Source organism: Rhinatrema bivittatum, chromosome 3 (genome assembly GCF_901001135.1).
Source record: "Rhinatrema bivittatum chromosome 3, aRhiBiv1.1, whole genome shotgun sequence".
Classification (NCBI taxonomy): Eukaryota; Metazoa; Chordata; class Amphibia; order Gymnophiona; family Rhinatrematidae; genus Rhinatrema; species Rhinatrema bivittatum.
Genome location: NC_042617.1, coordinates 36434725 through 36459449, shown reverse-complemented (window position 1 = coordinate 36459449; position 24725 = coordinate 36434725). Strand labels below are relative to the sequence as shown.

The 24725-nt window shown below is 42.9% G+C and overlaps 1 protein-coding gene across 3 annotated transcripts in view; it reads right to left on the bottom strand.

Moving 5' to 3' along the window:
- Positions 1 to 4378: 4378 nt before the first annotated feature.
- TLR5 (toll like receptor 5) overlaps positions 4379 to 24725 on the bottom strand; it is a 46100-nt gene continuing 25753 nt past the window's right edge. For 2 of the 3 annotated variants that reach the window (XM_029593114.1, XM_029593113.1), the window contains 3 exons: positions 13272 to 13333; positions 9781 to 9910; positions 4379 to 7322 (listed from right to left, as the gene is read on the bottom strand). In XM_029593114.1, coding sequence (XP_029448974.1) covers positions 4745 to 7315 — 2571 coding nt within the window. In that variant the 5' untranslated portion in view covers positions 7316 to 7322; positions 9781 to 9910; positions 13272 to 13333 and the 3' untranslated portion in view covers positions 4379 to 4744. The remainder of the gene's footprint in view (positions 7323 to 9780; positions 9911 to 13271; positions 13334 to 24725) is intronic. The other variant, XM_029593115.1, reaches the window with a different exon arrangement.

Sequence of the window (24725 nt, the reverse complement as noted above, 5' to 3'; positions counted from 1 at the left end):
ACAACCTTTTTCTAAGTTAGATGTATTAAACATTAGTGAATGTACAATGCCACAAAAATGACAATAGTAATAATATATATATATCTAATAAGTCATACAAATGGTACTCCAACATCCTGAACACTGTTAACAGTCCAATAGGGCTATGGCCAAACACTGATAAAGCGGGAATCTAGGAGATTACCGAGATCTGCTTATACCCATGGTGACGCAGCAATGGTGCATGCAGACTGGATCATGATCAGCTCTCCCTACTGAACCACTTTTCTACTTCAATTTCCATATTTTTGCTTGTGCATATCCATCATTGCACACTGCAACCTTAAAAATGTTACACTGTCATTAAAAAGTAGAAAAAAAAATACAAACAAAACTAATAGGCTAAATACATGTCACATAACAAAACAGCAGGTAGCAAATCAATACTGGGATGGCAAGATGTAATCTTTCAGAAATTTTCTATTTCCATTTAAGCAACTCTTGTGTCCCTTTAAGAAGCAGAAACAAAGAATAAATAGAAAACGTTCAGGTCTGGGGCTTTCTCTTAACTATTACGGATGGGGAGGAAGATTTCTCACTCTCCCTCACTCTCACATCTGATAAATTTCAGACTTGAGCTAATTTAAATCCTTTTTTTGTGTCTGTTCTTTGTTTCTGTTTCTCAGTAACCTCCTTTCCCTTCCTGTTCCCCCTGTAGAACAGGAGAAGAGGAAGGGAATTAGGGGGCAGAGTTCTCTGCTCTGTCTGCTTCAGCTCCCTGTAGGTTGCCCGCAGAGGAGGGGCTAGAACAGAACATCCCTGCTGTTAAAAGCCTTAAAAGAAGTGCCAGAACTGCAGTCCAGGTCCTTTCTCCCAGAAATTAAGCCCTGGTGGTAAGTAACCCCTGCTTCAGACTATCGTCAGGGTTTAAACCTGATTCTTCCACCTGGGCTGTCATGCAGCTTGTGTTGGACTGGACGATAAGTCCTTTTATTTATTATAGAGATATATATATATATGTGTGTATATGTATATATATGTATGTATATATGTGTGTGTATATATATATATATATATATATGTATATTCTATTCATAGTCTACTTTTCAGCCACTTCAAAGTGGAATATATTCAGGTACTGCAGGTATTTCCCCAGAGGGTTCACAATCTAAAGCCTAGATTCATCATTTTTGCGATAAATATAGCAAAAATAGTGCCCGTGATAAAAAAAACAAACCCCCAAAAAAAACCATGGGTGGGGGGGTGGGGGGGTGGGTTTAGGCTAATTTTCCTGGTACCGCATAGCATAGCTAATTTTTAGCAACCCATTTTGCAATCTGGGCTGAGAGAGAGTGTGAGAGGGAGCGAGACAGTGCCTCTGTAGAGGCTCACAAAAAAGTTAACTATTCATACCACTGTAAGAGGGGTCACTAGTAACTCGGGGTGAGGTTTGTGGGGGGTGGGTTCTGGGGGGGGGCAGTTTTACATGCACAGTCGTATGTACGAACAGCGCAGTTACCACCAGCGAAGATTTAATGTGATTTGGAAAGATGAAAGGTAAAAGAAAAGGAGATTTGTGCACTTTTACCCTCTATCTACCTTGACTGCAGCAAAATGGTCCTTAATGGATCCTTTCTCAGTTCATACCAGAGTGCAAGAAAGAAGCATCTGCTACTTTTGCCAACGCCAATCTGTCTTTATAAAATCTTGTGTGTGTGCAGCTATTCCGGCAGCTGCTCCTGATGGTTTTCAATTTTTTTTTTTTTTTTTTAAATCAGCCAGGAGGATACATTTTACTAATTTAATAGCCAAGTCAATGAAAGTCACAGGCAAGTTTCCAGATTCTTGAGAAGTCATAAGTTAATGATTAATCTGGATATCATGGCAATAAGGATAAACAAGACAATGAGGGACCTTCATTTTCAGCTTTTATTTTTCCCAGGACTTTATCAGTGTTTATTACAAGAAGAACAAACATGATATTTACCAATAAATTTCATTTTTTTCCACTGATTTCTCATGTTTTTTCTTGTTTTAATAAACCTTGATAAATTCCCCAAGAAAAATAAAGGTCACTCCCTCCCTACTCTCCCTTGACTATCTGCTCCCTTGGTTCATTGCCTTATAGTTTTTTATAGATTTTATAGTTTTTTGTTCCTTTTATACCTTGTTGTTGTGTTAGTATTATTATATTGTTTTAATGTTATTTTATTTTGCTTTATTCGTTTTACTGTATCTCCCACCTGAGTTCATTGTAAACCGGCATGATGTGCTTCACGAATGTCGGTAAATAAAAGTTAATAAATAAATAAATAAATAAAAATAAAAATAATATATTATAATTAGTATTGTGACTTATGTAGGTAATCTAAATCTAGTTATCTTACAGACCTGTTAAATCAGCCGTATAACCAGGCCAATGCAATATCTGGCGCTCAGGCAGTGCATCGGTTTAACTCTCTATTGGATGTGCTAATCTAACGCCTGATGCAATAACGGGATCAGAGTGTCCAAAATGCACACCCAATTGAGCGCGTGGCTAATAGCCCTCATTATATACAAATTCATGTAGATGAGACTATTACCCATTACCTTGAGATGCAAAAAAAAAAAAAAAAGACCTCACATCCAACTTGTCCTGTTGAACGTGGAAAATTTAATGTCAGCGCTTATGGGCTCAACAAAAAAAACCCCAAAAAGCATGATTTCTGTGGTTCCTCCTACAAAGTATCCTCGCAAAACTAACCACCGAAAGGAACCACAGAAAGCTGTACGAAGACAAAAAAAAAAAAAAAAGGCTCGACCAGGAAAAAAAATATTTTCAGAGCGCACAATATGCACAGTCCAGGCCGTGTATATTGCGAGTGTATATTGTGCCGGTAGCGGGAGAAACAGACGCTAGTATTGAGCATCCGTTTTCCTATCCCGCACTTACAGCCACCTCTCCCGGGTGCCCGTTGCTGAGGAGGCTCTAGGGAAGGCACAATTTCCCTCAGCGCCTCCTTTTTAATGTGGCAGCTCATTTCCCCTATTGCACTGCGCACCCGGGAGAGGGCACCTCCATACTGAATCAGCCCCGATGTGAATAAGAAGCCATTAATCATATCACAGAAGCAAAAGAAAAAATACAACCTTTTTCTAAGTCAGATGCATTAAACATATATTTATGTACATTATAAAATTTAAGAGACATTAGTGAATGAACAATGGCACAAAATTGATAGTAGTAATATATCTCTCATACCATTGGTACGCCAACATCCTTAACACTGTTAACAATCCAATAGGGCTCTCGCCAAACACTGATAAAACGGGAATCTAGGAGATTACCGAGATCTGCTTATACCCATGGTGACGCAGCAATGGTGCATGCAGACTGGAACATGATTAGCTCTCCCTACTGAACCACTTTTGTATGGTAACTATAAAGTTTCTGTGGCTTCAATTTCCATATTTTTGCTTGTGCATATCAGTCATTGCACACTTCAACCTTAAAAATGTTACACTTTCATTAAAGTATTGTTTATATTTTTTTTAACTAATAGTCTAAATAAATGTGACACACAAAAAAACAGCAGGTAACAAATCAATACTGGGATGGCAAGATGTAATCTTTTAGAAATTTTCTATTTCCATTTAACCAACTTGTGTCCCTTTAAGATTATATATATATATATATATATATATATATATATATATATATATATATATATATATATATATATATATATATCCACAATGAATAAGCATGAGGTAGATTTACATGCACTGCCTCCCTTGTATGTAGATCTATCTTATACATAGTCATTGTGGATATCCTGAAAACCTGGCCTATTTGTGGCTCGAGAACCAGTGTTGGTCTCCCCTATCATAGACTAACATTAGTCCCAGAAATGTTATGCCTTCTCTGACTAGGATTTAACTCATGTTTTCTTAATACTGGAAATTTAGCTCTATGCATTTTTCTACATTGTGGTATAATAGATAATGTCTTCATTAATATACAGGAGCATTAATTTGTGTACATTTTTTGCACTAAACTCCTTAAATCACAATTAAGTGTGCACATCTGCATGCCAACATGTATACACATGTTGGCCAATGGGTGTGTCATATAAACAATACAATAGGGATGTGCAGCAGGGACGGATTCGTCTCATTCGGTATTCGTATTCGTTGGGACCCAAATCAGTTGCATCCGTTCTCGGGGGACCCCGATCCGGCGCCATCTTGTGTTCCTACCATGTGACAGGGGCCGACCAATAGCACTGGAAGCCCCTGTGACATAGAAAATAAGAACATAAGAAAATGCCATACTGGGTCAGACCAAGGGTCCATCAAGCCCAGCATCCTGTTTCCAACAGTGGCCAATCCAGGCCATAAGAACCTGGCAAGTACCCAAAAACTAAGTCTATTCCATGTTACCATTGCTAATGGCAGTGGCTATTCTCTACGTGAACTTAATAGCAGGTAATAGTAAGGGCAAAGGCAATCGGCGCCATTTTGAATACTGGCAGCTGTCGGTCTGAGTACAGGATATCGGTCCAGGACCCCTACTGGACCACCAGGGACTTTTGGCAAGTCTTGGGGAGGTCAGGAGGGTGGGGGGTTTATTTGTTAGTGATACGTTGTATTCGTGGGGGTTCGCAATACGTTTCGTGACCCCCATGAATACAACGAATATGGCATATACGTTGTGGATTGCCAATACGTTGCAAACGAATGCACACCCCTTCAATACAAAGCCTAAGCAAACCTCTTCAGTTTATGATACAGAAGCTATGGTCTGTAACTGCAAAGAATCACATTTCTTTCCCACCTTTTGCTCTTTCAGTATTTTGTGAGAAAGCCTACTAAGAAACCAGTCAACATCTTGAAGGTCTTCAGGCCATCTGAGATACTGTCTCCGTTGCACAAATGTTCTTATGGGATTATACCTCATTAAGTAATACGGTGAAAGTGATCCAACCACCACCATAATGAGAACATCACTGAGTTCAGTAAAGTATCTACTCTGGGCAAAGTTAAAGGCTTCCATGCACCATCCGTCCATCAGGAATTGCTTTGTCACGATGCAAATGGTCTTCTTACTGTTCCTGATTGCATCACAAACATTATTAATGTGGTCCTCTCCTGGAATAAAATCCCTTTCTTCAAAGCACAAATGAAATCTGTTTGCACTGCAATACTGAGCATCCAACTGCTTCAACAATGCATTCTGAACCCATTCAAAATCCTTCCCACTGTAGCATAAATAGGCATCATATTTACATGCACTGGTGTCCACTTGTAGCTTCTGGTCACCAGTTATGGTGTGCACGATCCTCATATACAAGATAAAACAAAAACCTCGAAAGCGTGTATAAACCACAATGGAAATTATAAAGAGGGCAAGGGTTACTGAGCAAAGAACAAAAAGAGAAAATCGTAGTGATTTCAAAGTGGCTTCTTCATCACAGTCATCAGTTTCAATCTTAGAAAGCGCCACCCCATAAAAGGTATCTGGAAACACACAATAAATGTCATTTTGTGATCCAAGCAAGGTCACATTGGTTTGGTTTAACCATATTATTAAGCTGCTCAGTTCACAACTGCAGATAAACATGTTGTGTGTTATATCCAGCTGACTCAAAGAAGTAAAGAGCTCAGGGTTAGGAGACATCAGCTGGTTTCTGGACAAATCGAGTATTGTGAGGTTCCAAGGAAAAACTCCAGGGAAAAGGTAGCTCAGCAGGTTTGAAGACAGGTTAAGCTTTCTTAGTGAGGTTAAGCCATTAAAGGCATCCTGTGGAAGAAACCTAAGATGGTTCTGATCTAGAAGGAGAACCTTAAGTTTGGAGAGCCCTCTGAATATATCCAGACAAAATCCAGACCCCCAAATAATCTGTAGCATATTCTCCGCAAGGTCAAGGTAGAGCAGCTGGTTGTCTTTGGAAATGTTGCCCACCGTTGGGTAACAGGTAGACAGACGATTTTTTTTCAGGATAACATACTGGACTGATTGAACTTGCAGAATTTGATAGAGGTTACCTAGATCGTTCAATCTATTTTCAGTAAAATCAAGAAAAGTGGCATGTATTTGAGTTTTTAGGTCTTCCATCTTATTTTCACTTAAATTAATGAAGTATGTGAATGGCATAGTTGTGAAAAAATTAACAGTTTTAATGGCATTGTCTTGGAGATACAGGTATGCCAGCTTTTCTAGGTGACTGAAGGCTCCGCCCTGAATAGACCCAATATTATTTTGCTGCAGGTCAATCTCTATGACATTAGAAAGTCCTTCAAAAGTAAAATCATAAATCTCACCCAAAATGTTATCCGACAGGTTAAGTTTTGTGAGGCTATGGAGGCTAGCAAATGCTTCCTTTTTTATCTGATTTATCTTATTGCTACTGAGCAGCAGTATCATCAGATCGGTAAGATTTACAAATACGTGTGGATTGAGAGAAAAGATACCACCTCTTGACAAATCCAGAATTCTGAGAGAGCTATCTGCAAGGCCTGCAAAGGTGTCTTTGTCTGGGTCCCTGCTGTTATTAAACCCAAAGCCTGGACCCATGATGTGGGAGGCAAGCTTCAGCTGCAGGAAGCTGGTCCCCTTCACAGATACGCAAAAGTTCTGCATTTTCTCACTGTTAAATCCATTACCACCGAGATCCAGAGTGTCAAAGGTAATGCCTCTGAAAGGGTTTCCACAGCTGTCCCAATCAGACTTATGTAGCGCATTATCTGAGAGATCAATAAGCATGCCGGTTTTCCCTTGGAAACTGTGAAGGTCACCTTCACAGAGGGTGGCAATTCTGTTCAGCTTCAGCGCTAAAATCTTCAGGTTGTGAAGACGGTTAAATGTGGCATGAGGTCTGAGGTGCTCTATATGATTGAAAGACAGGTCTACAAACTCCAAGAAGATCAAATCTCGAAAATAGTCTTCTTCCAGGACCGACTCATTGAGGCCATTGTAATACAGCAAAAGTTTTCTCAGATTTGACAAACCTGCAAAGGCATCCGGATCCAGAACCAGCATGTAGTTGTGTGCCAAGTCTAAAGTAATGAGATATGGCAGGTTCATGAAAGCATCTTTCCGTACGATTAAGTACTTCGTGTGCTGTGAACCAAGTTCCAGCACTCCTAACCTCTCCAGTCGGGGGAAAGATGTGGCATTCACTTCTATGATGTAGTTGAAACTTAAATATAATTCCCTTGTATTGTTGGGCACAGAAGGGATTTGAGTGAGGTTACAGAAATAAAACTTGGCGATTCTGTTTTGTGTTCTGCAGTCCTTTGCACTAGCCATTAGCAGCCACCCTCCTAGGAGAACGGCAAGATAATATAACATTGTGGCCCTAAACACAGGAGAGAGAGAAAAAACAAGTATATTTAGGAAGAAATGCTGAGAAATACTAACAGAAAATAATTTTTTCATACAGTTTAACAAGGGCATCAATTCTGCAACATTTGAAAGTGTGCACAAATCATGCACAGAAGAAAAATCTCTGCAAACAGAGATGCTAGGCCAAATCTTCCCCCCCCCCCCGAGTTTCAATAAAATAACACAAGTCATATCTCCACATATAGGGGCAGATTTTCAAAGGCTACGCGCATAACCCGAGAAAATTTGCCCCTGCGCGCGCCGAGCCTATTTTGCATAGGCTCGGAGGTGCGCGCAAGCCCCAGGACGCGCGTATGTCCCGGGACTTGCAAAAAGGGGTGGTCCAGGGGTGTGGCGGGGGTCTGGGGGCGTGGCTGAATGCTCCAGCACAGCGGCCTGTGCGGGGCATGGTGCGTCAGTGCGCGCAAGTTAGATTTGTTCGCGCCGGGTTGCGTGAACAAATCTATGCCCGCGTATAAGTTTTAAAATCTGGCCCATAGTATCTGGCCAATTCATACTTGCATACCTTGATGATTTTGCTGAGTAAAAACGCAGGAACATAATAACATAGCAATGATGGCAGAAAAAGACCAAAACGGTCCATCTAGTTTGCCCAGCAAGCTTTCCAAGGTAGTAACTGTCGCTCCGTGCAGGTTACTCCCAAGCTTTATTTATTCCCATCCTCTAGCCTTTAGGGATCCACGGTGTTTATCCCACGCCCCTTTGAAATCCTTCACAGTTTTAATCTTCACCACTTCCTCCGGAAGGTCATTCCAGGCAACCACCACCCTCTCAGTGAATAAATATTTCCTGACATTGGTTCTAAGTCTTCCTCCCTGGAGCTTCAAGAGTTCAGGACCTCCTATCTTACTGCTTAAGGAATCATTATCTGGCAGTGAGGACAGCAGCTATTTTACAGAGACCACCAGTTTTATCCATGTTCTTGGTTCTTTCCAAACTACCTGCATAGTTAGTGCCTTATTTGGAGTACTATGTACAATTCTGGAGACCACACCTTCAAAAGGATATAAACCAGATAGAGTTGGTCCAGAAGGTAATAGTAAAATAGTCAATGGTCTTTGGTCTTTGTTATAAAGCATTTGGGGACAGACAAATATTTAAACATATATACCCTAGAAGAAGGGAGGAATAAGGAAGATACTGTAGAGACATTTAAATACCTCGAAAGTATTAATGCACAGGAGGCAGGCCTCTTCCAACAGAAAGGAGACTCTAGAATGAGGGGCCATGGGATGAGAGTGAATGAGGATAGACTGAATTAATCTAAGGAAAGCAAAGTTGCTTTCTTGGAACAGGTGTTCTCCATGGATAGCAGAACAAATCAACCACACAAGTGAGTGATGTCATCCAACAGCACTGATGCACCAAAAATCTATCTCAGAGCTGACACTGACTTTTCCCTTTCAACTGTTCTTTCCATTTCTTTTTTCTGACACTCTCTCCACTCAGATTTCACCCCTTCTCTTCCTCTTATGCGCAAGTCCTCAACTTCCTTTTCACCTCTCGCCTACCTAGCAGCATTCTATCTCCTTTTCTCACCACTTTTCCTGCCCATTTCTCAATACTCAGACCCTCCCCAACCTACCCATTCCCCTCTGCCTCTCGCTCCTTCCCCAACCTCTTATTCTCCTGCATTTCACCCACTCCCTATCCCATTTCAACCCTCTGTTCTTACCCCCTCCCCAACCTTTGTCTACTTTATCCTACTTCTCATCCCCTCACTAATCCCAACTCCTTTCCTATTGCTCATCTGTTCCCTGCCCCTTTATTCTTTCTTATCCCCTACCAAGCCTTCCATTACCCACTTTTACTTCTCCATAGCTCTATTTCCTCCCTCTCTCACCCCTTCACAGACTCCATCCCTTTCCATTGTTTCTCATGCCACCTCAGTCGTTCTTTTCCACGGCCTCTCATCTCTCCTCTGCCCTCTAGCTCCTTCACACTGCCTCTCGACTCCTCCCTATCTTTCAGCCCTCCTTCTCTTGGACTCATTTCATATCTATAACACATTCTCAACCCCCTCCCCACTCATACTCTCCCAGCCTAACACAAAGTGTATTCATACTCCCACTCAATTGCTGAAATCTTTCTGAGCATGCGCAGGAGTTCCCATGCTGCCACTGCTGCTGCACAAGGACTCTTCAGTCTGAGCTTCAACTTAGGGGAATTGGTGGGACTGTGTGAATGATTTGTTCTGCTGTCCATGGAGAACACCTGTTATTGGTAAGCAACTTCACTTTTTCTGTGGACAAACAGGAGTAAAACAGCCAATCAAGTGGGGACTATCAAGCAAAGAGATGCATATAAAAATGTTGTCCTTTAATAATAAAAGGTAGTTAAATGGCAGCCTTGCAAATATCTTGAATAGAGGCTTGACACAAATAGGTTATAGAAGTTGCAGTAGCTCTTACCCGAAACCTTTGTCTGTTTATGAAAGCAGTAACTGGGAAGACTTTCTGAAAGGGTTCGTTCGGTCCAGAAGAGCAAGGTTCTTCTGCTGTCCAGAGTATGAAGAAAAAGTTCAGCCGAGGAAGAATGTGGCTTAGAAAAGAAAGTTAGAACATTAATAGATTCAGTTTAATTTAAACCAGAGACCACTTTAGGGAAGCATTTTGGATGAATTCTCAAAATAATTATATTAGAAAAAATCTGAGTATATGGCAGTGTGGAACAGGATAAAGAATCTAACCCTTTCCCTAATATCACAAGGCAAACCTCCCCCATTTAAAAGCATACAAGTTCCTTGTAGAATCTTTCCCGAAAGCCAGAAGAATTTGACACACATCCTCAGATAGATCAAAGGAACTCAATACTCTCACTCAACATCCAGTCTGTGAGAAATGGGGACTTGATGCTAAGATGGCTCAATGTTTCCTGGTCCTGAGCTATGAGAGTTGGGGAAATCCCCAACCAAATTGTTTCTTGGATGAACTCCTGCAAGACTAGAAACCAAATCTATTTAGGTCAGAAAGGGGCTATAAGGTCCTGGCCACCCTCCCCCCTTCTGGTCTCTTCTAAGGTTCAGCAAAGTTTTTGTCACTAAAGGAATTTGAGGATAATCATAGAGAAGACCCTTTCTCCAAAAGCACGGGGATGACCAACTCCAATCCTCAAGACCCTTGTTTCCAAGATAATACTGAATAAGCATAAGATAGAAACATAGAAATATCAGCAGAAAAGGACACAATGGCCCATCCAACCTGCCCAGCTGAGACTGTCAAGGTCTGGGCCTTGTTGATCACTTGTTTGAGATCAATATCCTATTTCCAGACTATACAGTTCACAGTTTTGTTATATGGAAACCGACTTGATTTGATATGTATATCGAGAATGTCGGTATATAAAAACTCTAAATAAATAAATAAATAAATAAATAAATAAATAAATAAATCTGCCAGTCCACCCCATGCTTGTTTTTTTTCTCAGACAGAATAGAAAAGATAAAATTGCACACATTGCCTCCATTGATTGCTAACATATCTTGTGCATATTCATTATGGACATCCTGTTTATAGCTCTAGAGGATTGAAATTGGCCATCCTTGACCTAGGGAGAACATGCCATGCTGTGTCAAACCATGGTCCATTGAGCCCAGCATCCTGCTCCAACAGTGGTCAATTCAGGTCACAAGTACCTGTTAGATCCCAAAAAGTAGATCTAGTTCATGCCCAGGAATATGTAATGCCTTTCTCAAGTCTACTTGATTAATAATTTTTTATGGACTTTCCTCTAGGAACTTGTCCAAGCTTCTTTTAAATTCTACTATACTAGTCTCCTTGACCACATCATCTTACAACAAATTCCAAGATTTGATTGTGCATGAGTGAAAAAATATTCAATAGGGCTTGTTTTAAATCCGATTGTTAGTTTTTTGGAGTATCCCCTTGTTTTAGTATTATTTGAAAAAATAAATAACTATCCTCTATTTACCCATGCCTCCCCACTCATGATTTTATAAATTTCTATCATATCCTCTCGTAGGAGAAGGCATCAGAGTCTAGTTTGCCTTACGTCTCTCTTCTGAAGCAGAAGTTGAGAGCCTTTCTGTTAAAAAGAAATGCAAACAGTTGCACCATAGGTATTCCCCACTCAAGGAATATCTAATTTGCTACGCTTCTGTCCATGGACTATTCATGTGGTTCCAGGATCTGATTCCTTGCCTGTCAGGTACATGATTGTTGAGAAATGGCCCAGGCCCATATATGAACAGTTTCTTGATACAGGAGGTATGAGCCTGCTCCTCCCTGCTTATTCATGGAGAACATTGCTACTTGATTGTCTGTCTGAATAAGGACAATGTTGTTAGCCAACTAATCTCTGAAAGCCTTTATAGTGGTCAGTAACACTTTTATCTTTAGGCCCTGGATATGAAGCCCCTTGCCATTAGCTCCCCAACCCAGGTTGGACCAAATCTTTAGCTAGCACTCTGAGATGAAGGAATTTGGAAGAAGAATCCTTTGGCCAGATTTGACTGAATGGGCTACTAGGGTTGAGAGTCCTTGAGCTGTTGGGAGATTTGGATGCTATCTCAAAGGTCCTGAATAGCTTGAATCTTTTGTGATTGTAGGGTCCACTGGACTTGTCTCATATAGAGACATAAGCCAAGCAACAACAAGGACAAGCAGTCCAATCAAAAATAATCAATGAAGAATCCAACAAGAAAGGACAACAAAATTATTAATGTCCTTTATCATGTCAAATATGTTTATTGTATGTCAGGCAAATGTGTCAGAGTACCAACGTGGTTCACAGAAACTTCATGTTAGCGTTTTTTCACATTCCTGATGAGATTAGTGCTGATTTATCCTGAATTAAAATTCTAAAGAGTTGGTAAAGCTGGTGGGTTAACAAGTATCCTTTCACATTTTTAACCCTTGCCTGCTTTTGAGGATTTTCAGCCTCATCATAATTTGTTTCCTACACACTTTTTGATCCTTATTGATTGTCCTGGGTTCCCTCCCGATGCAGTTTTTCGAAACATGGCCCATGTCGGGGGACCGTGAAGTTTCTGTTAACCATGTTGTATGCAGACACATTTGCCTGACATACAATAAAAATATTTAAAGTTATAAAGGACATTAATAATTTTGTTGTCCTTCCTTGTTGGATTCTTCATATGGAGAAGTACCAAGGAAGTGACATATATATTGTCATGAGGCCCAACAACCTTAACATGTCCCATGTTGATACAGATGATGAAACAGAGTCAGCAGGTATCAGTCTGATGAGATGACCCTTTCCCATGGAAGAAAAGCTTTTTGTCTGTGTTGCACCTAGCAAAGATCTTATAAATTCCAATTGAGATGATGGGCTCAAATAGGATGTGGGGTAATTTATGATGAACCCTAACCAACTCAAACACTTGGATGGTTTTGCTCATTGATTCTCAAGCATCTCTTGGATATGTATTAACCAGCCAATCATCCAGCCACCCCAACATTGCTTTTTCCAACACAGTCTTCACTGGAGGTCTTCCATCCAGGCACTAGCTGGGCCTGAACCTGCTTAGTCTCAGATTCTGCCACCTGGGATGGATAACAGGCCAGAATGTACCAACATTTTAAATATATATCTAGATGGACTTCCTGGTATGAATTGGTGTTTTTAATCACCATATTATTCATGAAAAAGAATATCACATAACACACCATTTCTACTTCCAAGTATCTTAACTTCTTTTATATTGATAGTAGCTCTTGGTGTAGACAGTAGCAGTCACAATAAAATGGTTCCCTAAATCCATGCATTGTAGGTTGCCATGGGCATACTGGTTAGGCAACACAGAAATATGAAATAAATAAATAAATCCAGCCTAAACATCAGAACAAATACTCTGTACCTCCACCTAGACTATATTCAAAATCATTGATCATAAAACAAGTACAACAGGGTGAAATTTTACCTCATATTCCTTTCATCTTTGCTTTTCTGAGTTAAATAAAACACGGGTCATCTTAGCCTTGCCTGTTAAAACATATTAAATTAAATTAATGTGATTTATAGGTTTCAAGCTGGAATATTAGCAACAGTAAAGGAATTTAATGTTCAGTCTTGCATGTTTGCATAGTAACTGAAGGTGCCTTGTGATCTTGTCACAAATATGTAGAATGCACTCAGGGAGATCTCAACTGCTGCCAAAATTCAGGAATAATTTCAGTACTACTTTGAGCCAGTTGCCAAAAATAATAAAAAGCAACTGTTTCTGTATTCTGTGAAAATCTAAATTAAAATCAAGTTTAAAAAAAATGTAACACAATACAGTATTTATGTCATACTTATATAGTAGCTTATTTAAAACACGGTTCAACCCAAAGCGGTTTCCAGAGTAATCAAATACATAAAAATACAACAGTAATAGATATGAAATTATGCCCTCACTGAAATTGGTCATGGAGATCAACCACTACAACCCCCCCCCTCCACCCAAGAATCAGAAGTAAAAGTTTAATGATATAATCTTTTTGCACATTCCCTGTCCTGAAATGCACAACACCTGCTCCAGCTTCAGTTACTCCTTTTAAGCTTTCAATTTCCTCTGCAGTGGAGCAGCAAGCATGCAGCAGCACTTCCACAGTTACTAGGTGCACCTTCCACCTCCAGCATTGTCTCTCACAGTCTCCGCCACGTCTTTACACTCAATACTAGTGAGGTTAATTGGAGCCAGAGGATATTCTGGGAACACAGCTGGCATTCTGGTTTTGTATAAAGGAGAAATGACTATTTACCTGATCATTTCCTTTCCTTTAGTAAGGGCAGGTCAATCCCAACGAATGGGTCATGCACCTCTGTCAGCAGATGGAGACGGAGCAAAAGCTGATGTCACGGCCACATCACCCCAACTTTGATTAAACTGCACTGGCTTCCTGTTCAATACCGGATTCAGTATAAAGCAGCCTGAACACCGAGTGGCTGAATACCTCAATTCGTCTTCATGTACCTCAAAGAGACTTGCGATCGGCAGACAAAGGTCTTTTATCAATACCAACTATCAAATCAGCTAGATTATCCCATGTAAGGGATCGTATTATATCCATTGCAGGAACAAAACTATGGAATGCTCTACCTACATCACTGAGACTAACAACTGAAAAAAAAGCAATTTAAAGCTGATTTAAAAACTTGGCTGTTTAAATGCGCATTTGCAGAATATGAATCAGCTAACCAGCCCGACTAGAAATAAGCATGATCTATCTGCAAACCATCCTGATGAGCTACCCCCTGTATATTTTTAGTTTAATTTCTATGTCAATGTTTTATGATTATGTTATTTAATCTATGATTTTATCTCTCTTAACAGCTAATTTATTCTTTTACCCTATATAGTTTTTAGCTGTTACTATTTATGAACATTGTATTTCTAATCTTGTTTTATCATGTGTGAACCGATGTGAAGGCTTGTCCGATGTGTCGGTATATAAAAATCCAATAAACTAAACTAAACTAATCCCGCATCAACATCAGCCTGCCAGTATTCTCTGGAAAAGCCAAACCGTGGACAAAACTGATTATACTTGAACATTATTATCAACAATCAAACATTCGTGTTTCTAAATCAACAGGAACACTGAACTCAGCCAAAAGAAGGAACATATCTAGCAAACTAAGGGCTAGAGAAGCCCCTTACCAGTTTTCAATGAAGAGCAGGTATCATATTCTGCATAGTTCACTCGAAGAAAGGCTAAACATAAATTAAAACATCGACAGCCAAAGGATGGGTCTGGGATTGACCTGCCCTTACTAAAGGAAAGGAAATTATCAGGTGAGTAGTAATTTCTCCTTCCTTAGAATTCGGGCAGGTCAATCCCAATAAGTGGGATGTACCAAAGGTAATAACGAAAAGGGTGGGAGGCTGCCAGTGGACCAGTCAATACTGCCCGTGCAAACACGGCATCCTCCCTAACCCTTAACATCCAAGTGGAAATGCTTGGAGAAGGTGGGCAAAAATGACCATGTCACCACTTGACAAATTTCAGCAGGTGACAAACGAAGTTCCACCCACGATACCGCCTGAGCCTTCGTGGAATGCGGTCTAATCTGTTTCAGTAAATGCCATAATGACTTCCTTAACCCAGTGGGCAATTTTTGCACATGTCGCCGGTGTCTTGCTTTCCTCCACAATGGAGCACAGCCAGGCAATCAGACTTCCAAACATCTCCAGGTACTGCAGTAAATGATGCTTGATGTCCAAGAATGAAAAAGACGGTATTCAGCTTCATCTCTGTCCCCTATCCAAGGTGGGCATAAAAGGAGGGCAGAGTCCGAAGTTGAACCGCACCCGAAGTCATACGGAGAAAAAGGCTCAAGGCAGGAAGGAACCTGCAGCTTAGAGACCCGATGTGCCACACAGATAGCTACCAGAAAACATTGTATTCAAGGTAAGCCGCTGCAAGGAAAGAGTATGCAGCGGTAGAAAAGTCAGACCTGCCAATAACTAGAGGACCAAGATAAGGTCCCACTGAGGCACCAGAAGCCACAACAGGGGCAAAGAGCTTAACTTCCTGCAAGACCCGGGTCACGTCCAGATGGGAAGACAAAGGTCCTCTATTGACTCTCCCCCTAAAACAAGCCAGGGCTGCAACTTGAACCTTCAAGGTGTTAAGTGTCAAACTCTTAATCAAGTTGTTCTTAAAAATTCCAAAATCAAAGCAATATCCATCTTAAGCAGTTGAGTACCTAACTCAGAACACCAGGCCTCAAGCACCTTCAAACTCTAACATAGGCTAGAAAAGTAGAACATTTCTGGACGCAAAGGAGATTTGAAATTATCGCAGGCGAAAAACCGCGCTTCAACAACCAAGCCTTTTCAATGGCCAGACCACAAGACAGAATAGTCCTGACTCCTTGTGCAGAATGGGCCCCTGACACAACAGATCTGTCCGAGATGGTAGCCTGAGGGGACTGCACATCAGAAGGCTCTGGAGAGCGACGTACCATGGCATTCAAGCTCAATCCAGAGACGCCAAAAAGAGTTGGTTTAACTTGAAATCTTCTGGATCAGCCTGCATATCAGAGGCCAGGGCAGAAATGCAAACAGAAGGGTGCCTTGTGGCTACTCCTGAATAAGAGCATCGATGCCCATCTCTTTTGGGTCCCAACTGCAACTAAAGAAACATAGAACATTTGTGGTGTTGAAGGTCACCAACAGGTCTTAATCCAGTAGGCCCCAGCGGTTCACCAGGAGCTGAAAAGCCTCGTCCGTCAGCTCCCATTCTCTTGGATCCAAGTTTCTCCTGCTGAGGAAATTGGCTCCTATACTGTCCTTTCTGGCAATATGAAGGCGGACATACTTAAGAGATGCTGCTCTAGCCATTCGATAAACTGCAGGCACACTAATCGAACTGCTTGTGCCTCCAGTTTGTTGATGCTCCGCTGCCGCTCTGCTGCATTCCAGCAACCTTGCACCACCAACTCTCCTGCCAGTGAGACCCCCCAGTCCTGGAGGCTTGCATTTGTCGTGAGTATCAACCAATCCGGTGGCATCAGGGAAATTCTCTTCCTGAGACGATCTGCTTGTAACCACCAGTCCAACTGGGATCTCACCTCTAACAGGAGAAGCATCCTCACCGCATAGTTCTTCGACTGTGGACTCCATCGGAAGAGCAACGAGCCTTTAAGAGGGCACATGTGCCCTCGCCCAGGGAATAACTTCTACTGGGGCAGCCATCAACCCCAGGTCCTGCAAATAAGATCACATGGTCGGACAAACAGAATTCCACAGGGATTGAACTCGCAGCATGAACATGTGGATCAGAGACTCCGGCAGAAATACTTTGCCCTGCCTTGTATTGAATTGAACCTTGAGATACTCCAGGGTCTGAGATGACTGCAAACTGCTCTTGGCCAGATTCACCACCAAGCCTAGTTCCTATGGCAAGGAAACCACCCTGTGGGAAGTGTGAAGACTCTCTTCCATGGTCTTGCCTGAAATCAACCACTCATTCAGACAGGGGTGAGCTAGAAAGCACCTGTCACTACCATCACCATCAACTTGGAAAAAGGTCCTGGGCACTGTGGCTAGCCTGAAAGGCAAGGCCTGAAACTGGTAAAGACAATCCAGAATAGCACATTGGATGTTCCCAATGGATGGGAATATGCAGATAAGCCTCCATCAGATCCAGAGATGTGAGGTACTCCCCTGCCTGAACTGCCATTATGACAGGGTGCACCATTGAGATCCAGTATGGGCTGAAACAACACTTCCTTCTTGGGCAAGACAAAATAAATAGAATAACGATCCATATTTCTCTGCGATTCAGGGACAGGAATCGCCACTTTCAGGTTCAACAGCTGTAGTAATGTTGCTTCTGCTTCTACCCTCTTCTGAGGGCAGTTGCATTGAGAGACCTTGAAGGCATCTTGAGGAATGCAAAGAAATTCTAGAGCACACCCATCCCACATCATTTTGAGAACCCATTAATTTGAAGTAATCTGGACCTACCTGGGATAAAAATGGGACAGATGCCACCTACCTCCTGAACTAACAGGTGAGCCCACCAACCGTCATTGGAAAGATTGAAGGGCTCCATCTCCGGAGTCTGAATCCTTTCAAGGTCCTTGGAGGCGAAAGGACTGAGACCTCTGGAAAGGATGGGACCTCTGGGGAAAAGCGCCCCTATAAGGCCAAAAAACGCCGGTAGTCTCAAGAGCAGCCATTCACCCACAAAAGACTGGGCAATGGGTTTCTTGTCCTCTGGCAATTGAGGGACCTGGGTCTCTCCCCATTTACTTGCCATTTTTTCCAATTCACTGCCAAACAAAGGCGAGCACATGAAGGGCAGCTTGGTATGATTGGACTTTGAAATAGTATCCGTCAACCAGTTGTGCAGCCAAAGCTGCCGCCTGGCCGCAATAACCGAAGGCGCTTCTCCGGCAGTTGTGCGAACCAAGTCACAGCCTGCATCCGCTAAGACAATGGCCTCTGGCTCTACCATAGGTCCAAGATCGGACCTGGTGCCACCAGAATCTTTACAAAGATGCTGGGTAGCCCAATTTACTAAGGCGAAACCAGAAGCAATTTGGCAGTTCATTGTCACTGTCTCAAAGGCTTTTCTTTAGGATAGCCTCAATCCTCCTATCCTAAGCATCCTTAAGAGCTGCACCAACCTCTACTGGGTTGGTGGAACATTTCGTGGCAGAACACACCACGACATCCACCCTAGGGAAACACAATTGCTCTCTGGTCTGTGGATCCAAGGGGTATAAACCCGCCAAGATGCATCCTCCTTTAAAAGATGCCTCTGGCACACTCCATTCCAGATCAATCAACTCCTGGATTGTATCCAGGAGGGGAAAAAAACAAGAAGTCTTGTCTTTTTCTGCATCCCCAAGGAGTCAGGCCTAGCCACTCCGAGGGTCTTCAAGGTCTGAGAGATCAAACCCAGCAACTCATCTCCATGAAAGAAACAGAGGAGAGTTCATTATGGCTCCAAATATGGGGAATTGTCCCCCACCATCATCGGTATCATCCTGATCCACCTGTATTTGAGCTTAGTCAGGTCACACTGTGCCATGGTGCTTGACCGCAGAGATAGGCAGAGGAGCACTTGGAGCGCATGGACCAACCCAAGTAGGCACTGCCAGTTCAAAAGACTGAACCTGTAGAAACGTCTGCCATCCCTGGAAGAATTCTACCTAAGAAAAGGAGGACGGGTCTATTCTAGGCCCTATAGGCCCAAATCTGACATCCTGAGAGCTAGTGGCTTGTGATGACTCAGCCCATGGATTAATCAAGGGAAGGTACACCCCAGTCGGGTCTCCCTTGGTCCCACTCCCCTCAGACCGAGGAGGAGTAAATCTCCCCGAGCATCCAGATAGCGCTGAAGAAGTCTTAAAGAAAGCTGAATGGCTCTAATGTGGCATGCAGCACTAAATAGATAAGCGCTTAGACTTATTCACCGCGGGTGCCATAGTTGTGTTATGGTTAATGGTGTTTGGATGGATCCTTGGATACTGTGGCAGCTGACCATGCCCAAGGGGGGGGGCAGTCCCATGAGGGACCACAGTGTCAGGCTAAACTCAGGACAGACAAACACAGATTTGAATCTTTTATTAAACAGTTTATGGAACCACCAGAGGTGGCAGTAGTGAGTAGTGGTTGTACAGCCCGGCTGGGCGCGTCTCTCCCAGAATGCTGGAACAGTGGATCCTCTGTAGGGCAGTGCTGTAGTGGAAAGAGACAGAGTTATGAACACACAATAAGATAGCATTCAGAGTCCCGAGTAGAAATAGGAGAGCTCCGAGACAGGGAGAGCAGGTCCTCGAGGAGCGAGTATCTGATCCCTTAGAGCAGAGAGACTCAGTAGCGCTGTACTCACTAGCAGTAGCAGAGATTCCACTAGACGAGAGGTCTGGCACCAGAGCAGAGAGCAGGCCCTCGAGGAGAGAGTACCTGATTCCGGCGAAGCAGTACTGTGGAGAGAGATGTTTTCTGTACTCACTGATGGTGACTGTAAGTTAGTTCTTCCAAGTAGAAGGGTAGAGGTAGCGGGCAGCGACACAGGGAACATGGGCCCTCGAGGAGCGAGTACCGGTTTCCTGATAGCACCTAAAAGAAGCAGAGAGGGCCCCCCCGAGTAGTGGGTACCCTGTTAGAGACCCTGAAGGGTAGTAAGAGTTCCAGATAGAGCTGGAGTGGCAGAGTAGCTTAGGAACGGAGAGCAAATCCCATCCGTACAAATCCTGTTGATAACTCAACAAGCTAGCAAATACTATAGGCAGATATACCCTGAAGTTGTGACATCAGAACAGGGGGATGCCCCTGAGGTTCGCACCAACGTAAAGATAAAGATGAGGGTGGCGTGCGTGCGCCCTAGAGGTACCTTGAAGGAGAATGGTGGGAGGCAGCACCAAAGCCGGTCCAGGGACGCCATAGAGAACGGCAAGCAGACGCAGCGGCAGCCATCAGTCCAAGGTGAGCGGGAGAAGCCGCAAGTAGAGAGAGGTAGGCGGGGCGAAGCCGTCGAAGACTGACGGATGCAACAAGTTGTAAGCACGCAGAAAAGTAAAAGCTCAAGCCTAGAATATGTGTGCAAAAAACCCATGCCCAAAAATGTGCGCACAAAAAAAAATGTGTGCACAAGTATATGTGCCTAGATTGCACATCCAACTAGGTGCTCAAACCTAGCTTAGTACCGAGACTAAGAAAGATGCCTAAGCAAGAACGTCCAAATTGGATGCACAGGTGAGAATGAACACACAAACAGGGGCGCGCCGACAGCCCACAGCATAAAACACAAGAAAACACCTCATGACCTCCCATGCGCCCAAAAAGAGAGAAGCCTGCAAGCGGGTCCTAGGCAAATGGCTGCTCAACCCGCCGTGCCTTTACTAACTTCTCACATCACGGAACTCCCCAGAACGTGAATGGGGCAGCCGAAGGCCAAGGTAACAGATCCCTTTCTCCTGTTTATGTTCTTTTCTGCACTGTTTTTTTTTTTTTTGATATAAGAAAAAGCAAGTTTGCTTACCATAATCGGTGTTTTCCGTAGATAGCAGGATGAATTAGCCATGCTGTCTGGGAGTGCCCCCTGGCAGGAACTTCTCATAGAATGTTGAAAACTTTGCTCCTGCACCCCTGAGCAGTGCCTTCCCGCGTGACTGACTCTCTCTCCTCAGTTAATTAGATAGCAAAGAAATAGGAGCGTATAGAAAGGTAGAACTAGAGCAGGCAGAATGGAAGAGACTGTCCAGGGAGGTGGGTGGGGATGCATGGCTAATTCATCCTAAGGAAAACGCCATTTATGGTAAGCAAACTTGCTTTTTTCCCCGCAGATAAGTAGGCTGAATTAGCCATGCTGTCTGGGAGTCCCTAGCTAGGGAAATGAAGCATAGGATACTCAGTTTGAAAAACAGCTTATATGTTTTGATCCATGTAGGGTTATTTGTGCAGCGTATCCCTGCAAAGTGTGGACAGTCTTAAGAATTAGTCATATGACGTAGTATCTCCTGCCCCATAATTGCATCAGATTTGGTATGGTGTTGAAGGCAGTAATGAGAAGTGAACGTATGTAATGAATACCATGTCACTGCTTTGCAAATGTCTTCAACAGGAACCTGTTTAAGGTGAGCGATCGAAGCAGACATAGCCCTCAATTGATGGGCTTTGACCTTTGAAGTTAGACGCTCAGACCTGGTAGAATAGCAGATGTGGATGCATTGAGTTAGCCAGTTCACTAGTGTCCGTTTAGTCACTGGTAATCCAGGGGCATTCGGGTTAAAGGAAAAAAAATGTTAGGAATGCCTCTTTGGAGTGTTAGTCCTTTGCTTATAATAGGCTAACGCTCTTTTACAATCCAACGTGTGCAGTAGAGCTTCCCAACTGTTTGAATGCAGTTTAGGGAAGAAAGTTGGAAACATTATGGTTTGATTCAAATGAAAAGCCGAAACTACCTTAAGAAGGAAGGATCGATGAGTTTGTAAGGTGACCTTATTATAATAGAACTGTAGGTAAGGAGAATAGTGAACTAGTGCCTGAAGTTCGCTGACTCATCGAGCCGAGGTTATTGCTACCAGAAATAATACCTTCCATGTGAGAAATTTCAGCGAAGCTGTTTCCATTGGTTCAAAACGTGGGAGCATCAGCACTTCCAAGACCACATTTAGGTCCCAAGGTACTGCTGGTAGTGTACGTCGGTGGTTGGAGTCTAAAGGCACTCCTCATGAAACGAGATACAAGGGGATGAGTGGATGTGGAGGCTCCTTGTATTGAAGGATGATTCGCCGCTATGGCGCTGAGGTGCACTTTTATGGAGGAAACAGCGAGACCAGAAAGGTACAGTAAATGCAGGTATTTAAGTAACTGTTCCGGTGAAGAATGAAAAGGGCCAAGTGCTATTGACCTACACCAGTGCCATTTAGCGGCATAATTTTTCCTCATGGACGGTTTTCTTGAAGAGATAAGAACGTCCTTAATCTCCATCGGAATTTGAAGATGGCTTAGTACTTCCCTTACAGTCTCCATGCTATCAAGTGAAGGGAGTCTTTCATGGGGTGAAGCAGTGTTCCTTCCTCCTGCATTAGAAGGTACGATCTGTTTGGAATTAAGGATCGGTCGTTGTATGGAGAAATGCATGAGGTAGGTATACCAGGGCTGCTGGGCCATATCGGCGCTATGAGGATGAAATCTGACTCGTATGCTAAGCATTTCTATATTACTATAGTTATTAACGGAATTGGAGAGAACGCGTATAATAGGTTCCCCGTCCATTTAGCAGAAAAGCATCTCATTTATTTATTTATTTAACTTTTTTTTATATACCGACATCGTATCGGTGTACATTTAACTCAGAACTAACAGGCGGAGCCTTTACATGGAACAGAAACTAAAATTAAAAAGCTAAACAGGTATTACAACAGAGAAAGTAATCAAATTAATAATAGAGAAATAATGTACAATATATTTACAATGGCAACGAGAGTGATATGGACAAGTGGCTTTCATATATCAAGTGGAGGGAGTATTGGGAAAGTAGGCTTGTTGAAAATGCAAAGTTTTTAGTTTCTTTTTGAATTTTGGGGTGGATGTTTCTGTGCGGATATCTGGAGGGAGGGAGTTCCAGAGAGTGGGGTCGGCGAGGGAGAAGGCTCAATTCATTGTATATTTTAGCTTGTAGGGTTTGATAGAGGGGGAGCGGAGTGTTCCTTGGAGGGCAGGAAGTGTGGATCTAGTGGAGGAGTGAGGCAGGAGGGGGGGGGGGGGGGCTGAGCCAATTGAAGTTTTCATTAGTGATACTTTTGTGAATGAGGGATAGAGTTTTGAACAGGATACGTGATTGGACTGGTAGCCAGTGGAGTTCAATGAGTGTAGGAGTGATGTGATCTCTTTTTCTAGTGTTAGTAAGGATACGTGCAGCAGCGTTCTGTAAGAGCTGTAAAGGTTTGGTGTGGTTGGAGGGGAGGCCAAGGAGGAGAGCATTACAGTAATCGATTTTGGACAAAATGACAGATTGAAGTACATTGCGAAAGTCAGAGAAGTGCAGAAGGGGTCTGAGTTTTCAGATAGGTTGTAGTTTGAAATAACAGTCACTTAAGATAGCTTTGATGTAGGGTTTGAAGGAGAGTTGATTATCAAGGGGAACACCAAGGTTACGGATGTGTGGGTGGAAGGAGGAGGAAGAGTAATATGGGGGAGGAGAAGGAAGGGGTAGTTTAGTGGAAATGATTAGGAGTTCCGTCTTTTGGGGGTTGAGAGCAAGGTGCATGCCAGTGAGGAGTTTGTTTATGGCGGTCAGGCATGATTCCCAGTTTTGGAGAGCTGAGCTATCTTGATCTTGAGCTAGCCTTCATTTGCTTGGATATAGAGAGCAGAATTTCTGTAGCTTTGTGTTGTACTCAGCTGCAAAGAGATCTATGTGGGGCGCTCCCCACCTTTGGAATAGGGAGTATGCTATGTACCAATGAAGCTCCCATTCGTGGGAGTGAAAGACTTTGTAGGTGGTAGGCCTTCGTATTTCTTACTCCTGGCATGTAGATTGCCTGCAGTCGTGTTGAGTGAGTTTACACCCATTCCAGTGTCAATACTGATTCCTTGCATAGAATCTTTGAACCAGATCTGCCTTCTTTGTTTATGCAGAACATAGCCACTTGATTGTCCATGTATACCATCACTGTTTTATGTTGAAGAATGTGCGAGAAGGCACAGATTACATATCGTATGGCACGTAGTTCTAATAGGTTGATCTGGAATGATTTTTCGGTAGGGGAACAAAGGCCTTGTGTCTTGAAGTGCAAGATGCGCACCCCATCCCTTCGAGGAGGCATCTGTAGTTAGTACTATCTGATGAGTCGGGATTTGGAAAGGTGCACCTGACTGTAAGACCTCGGGACTCAGTCACCAATCCAAGTCCAATAACATTGGCTGAGTCAAGGTTAGCAGTCTCGACATGGGGTGGAAGCGTTGCAACCACTGGGATTTCAGACCCCATTGCAAATGGCGCATGTGAAGGCACGTGTGAGGGACTATGTACATCGCCGCTGCCATGTGATCCAATAGGGTGAGAACTTGCCCAGCTGTGGGATGTGGGAGGAGCTTTAATGTTGAGGCCAGGTTCTGAAATGTGCGAATCCTGTCCTCCAAAAAGAAGGCCTTGCCAACGTGCGTGTTTATGATCGCACCTATAAATTATAGGGTTTGAGAAAGGTCGAGATGCAACTTTTTGTTATTTATGATGAACCCAATCTTTCCAAGCAAATTATTGTTTGAATTTGGTGGGCATGGATCAGTTCTGGGTTTTTTGCTACAAGGAGCCAGTCGTCCAGGTACGGAAAAGCTTTATTTCCTGTTTCCGAAGGTGGGCCACAGATACTGCTAGACATTTTGTGAATACTCTGGGCGCCGAAGAGAGGCCAAACGGTAGGA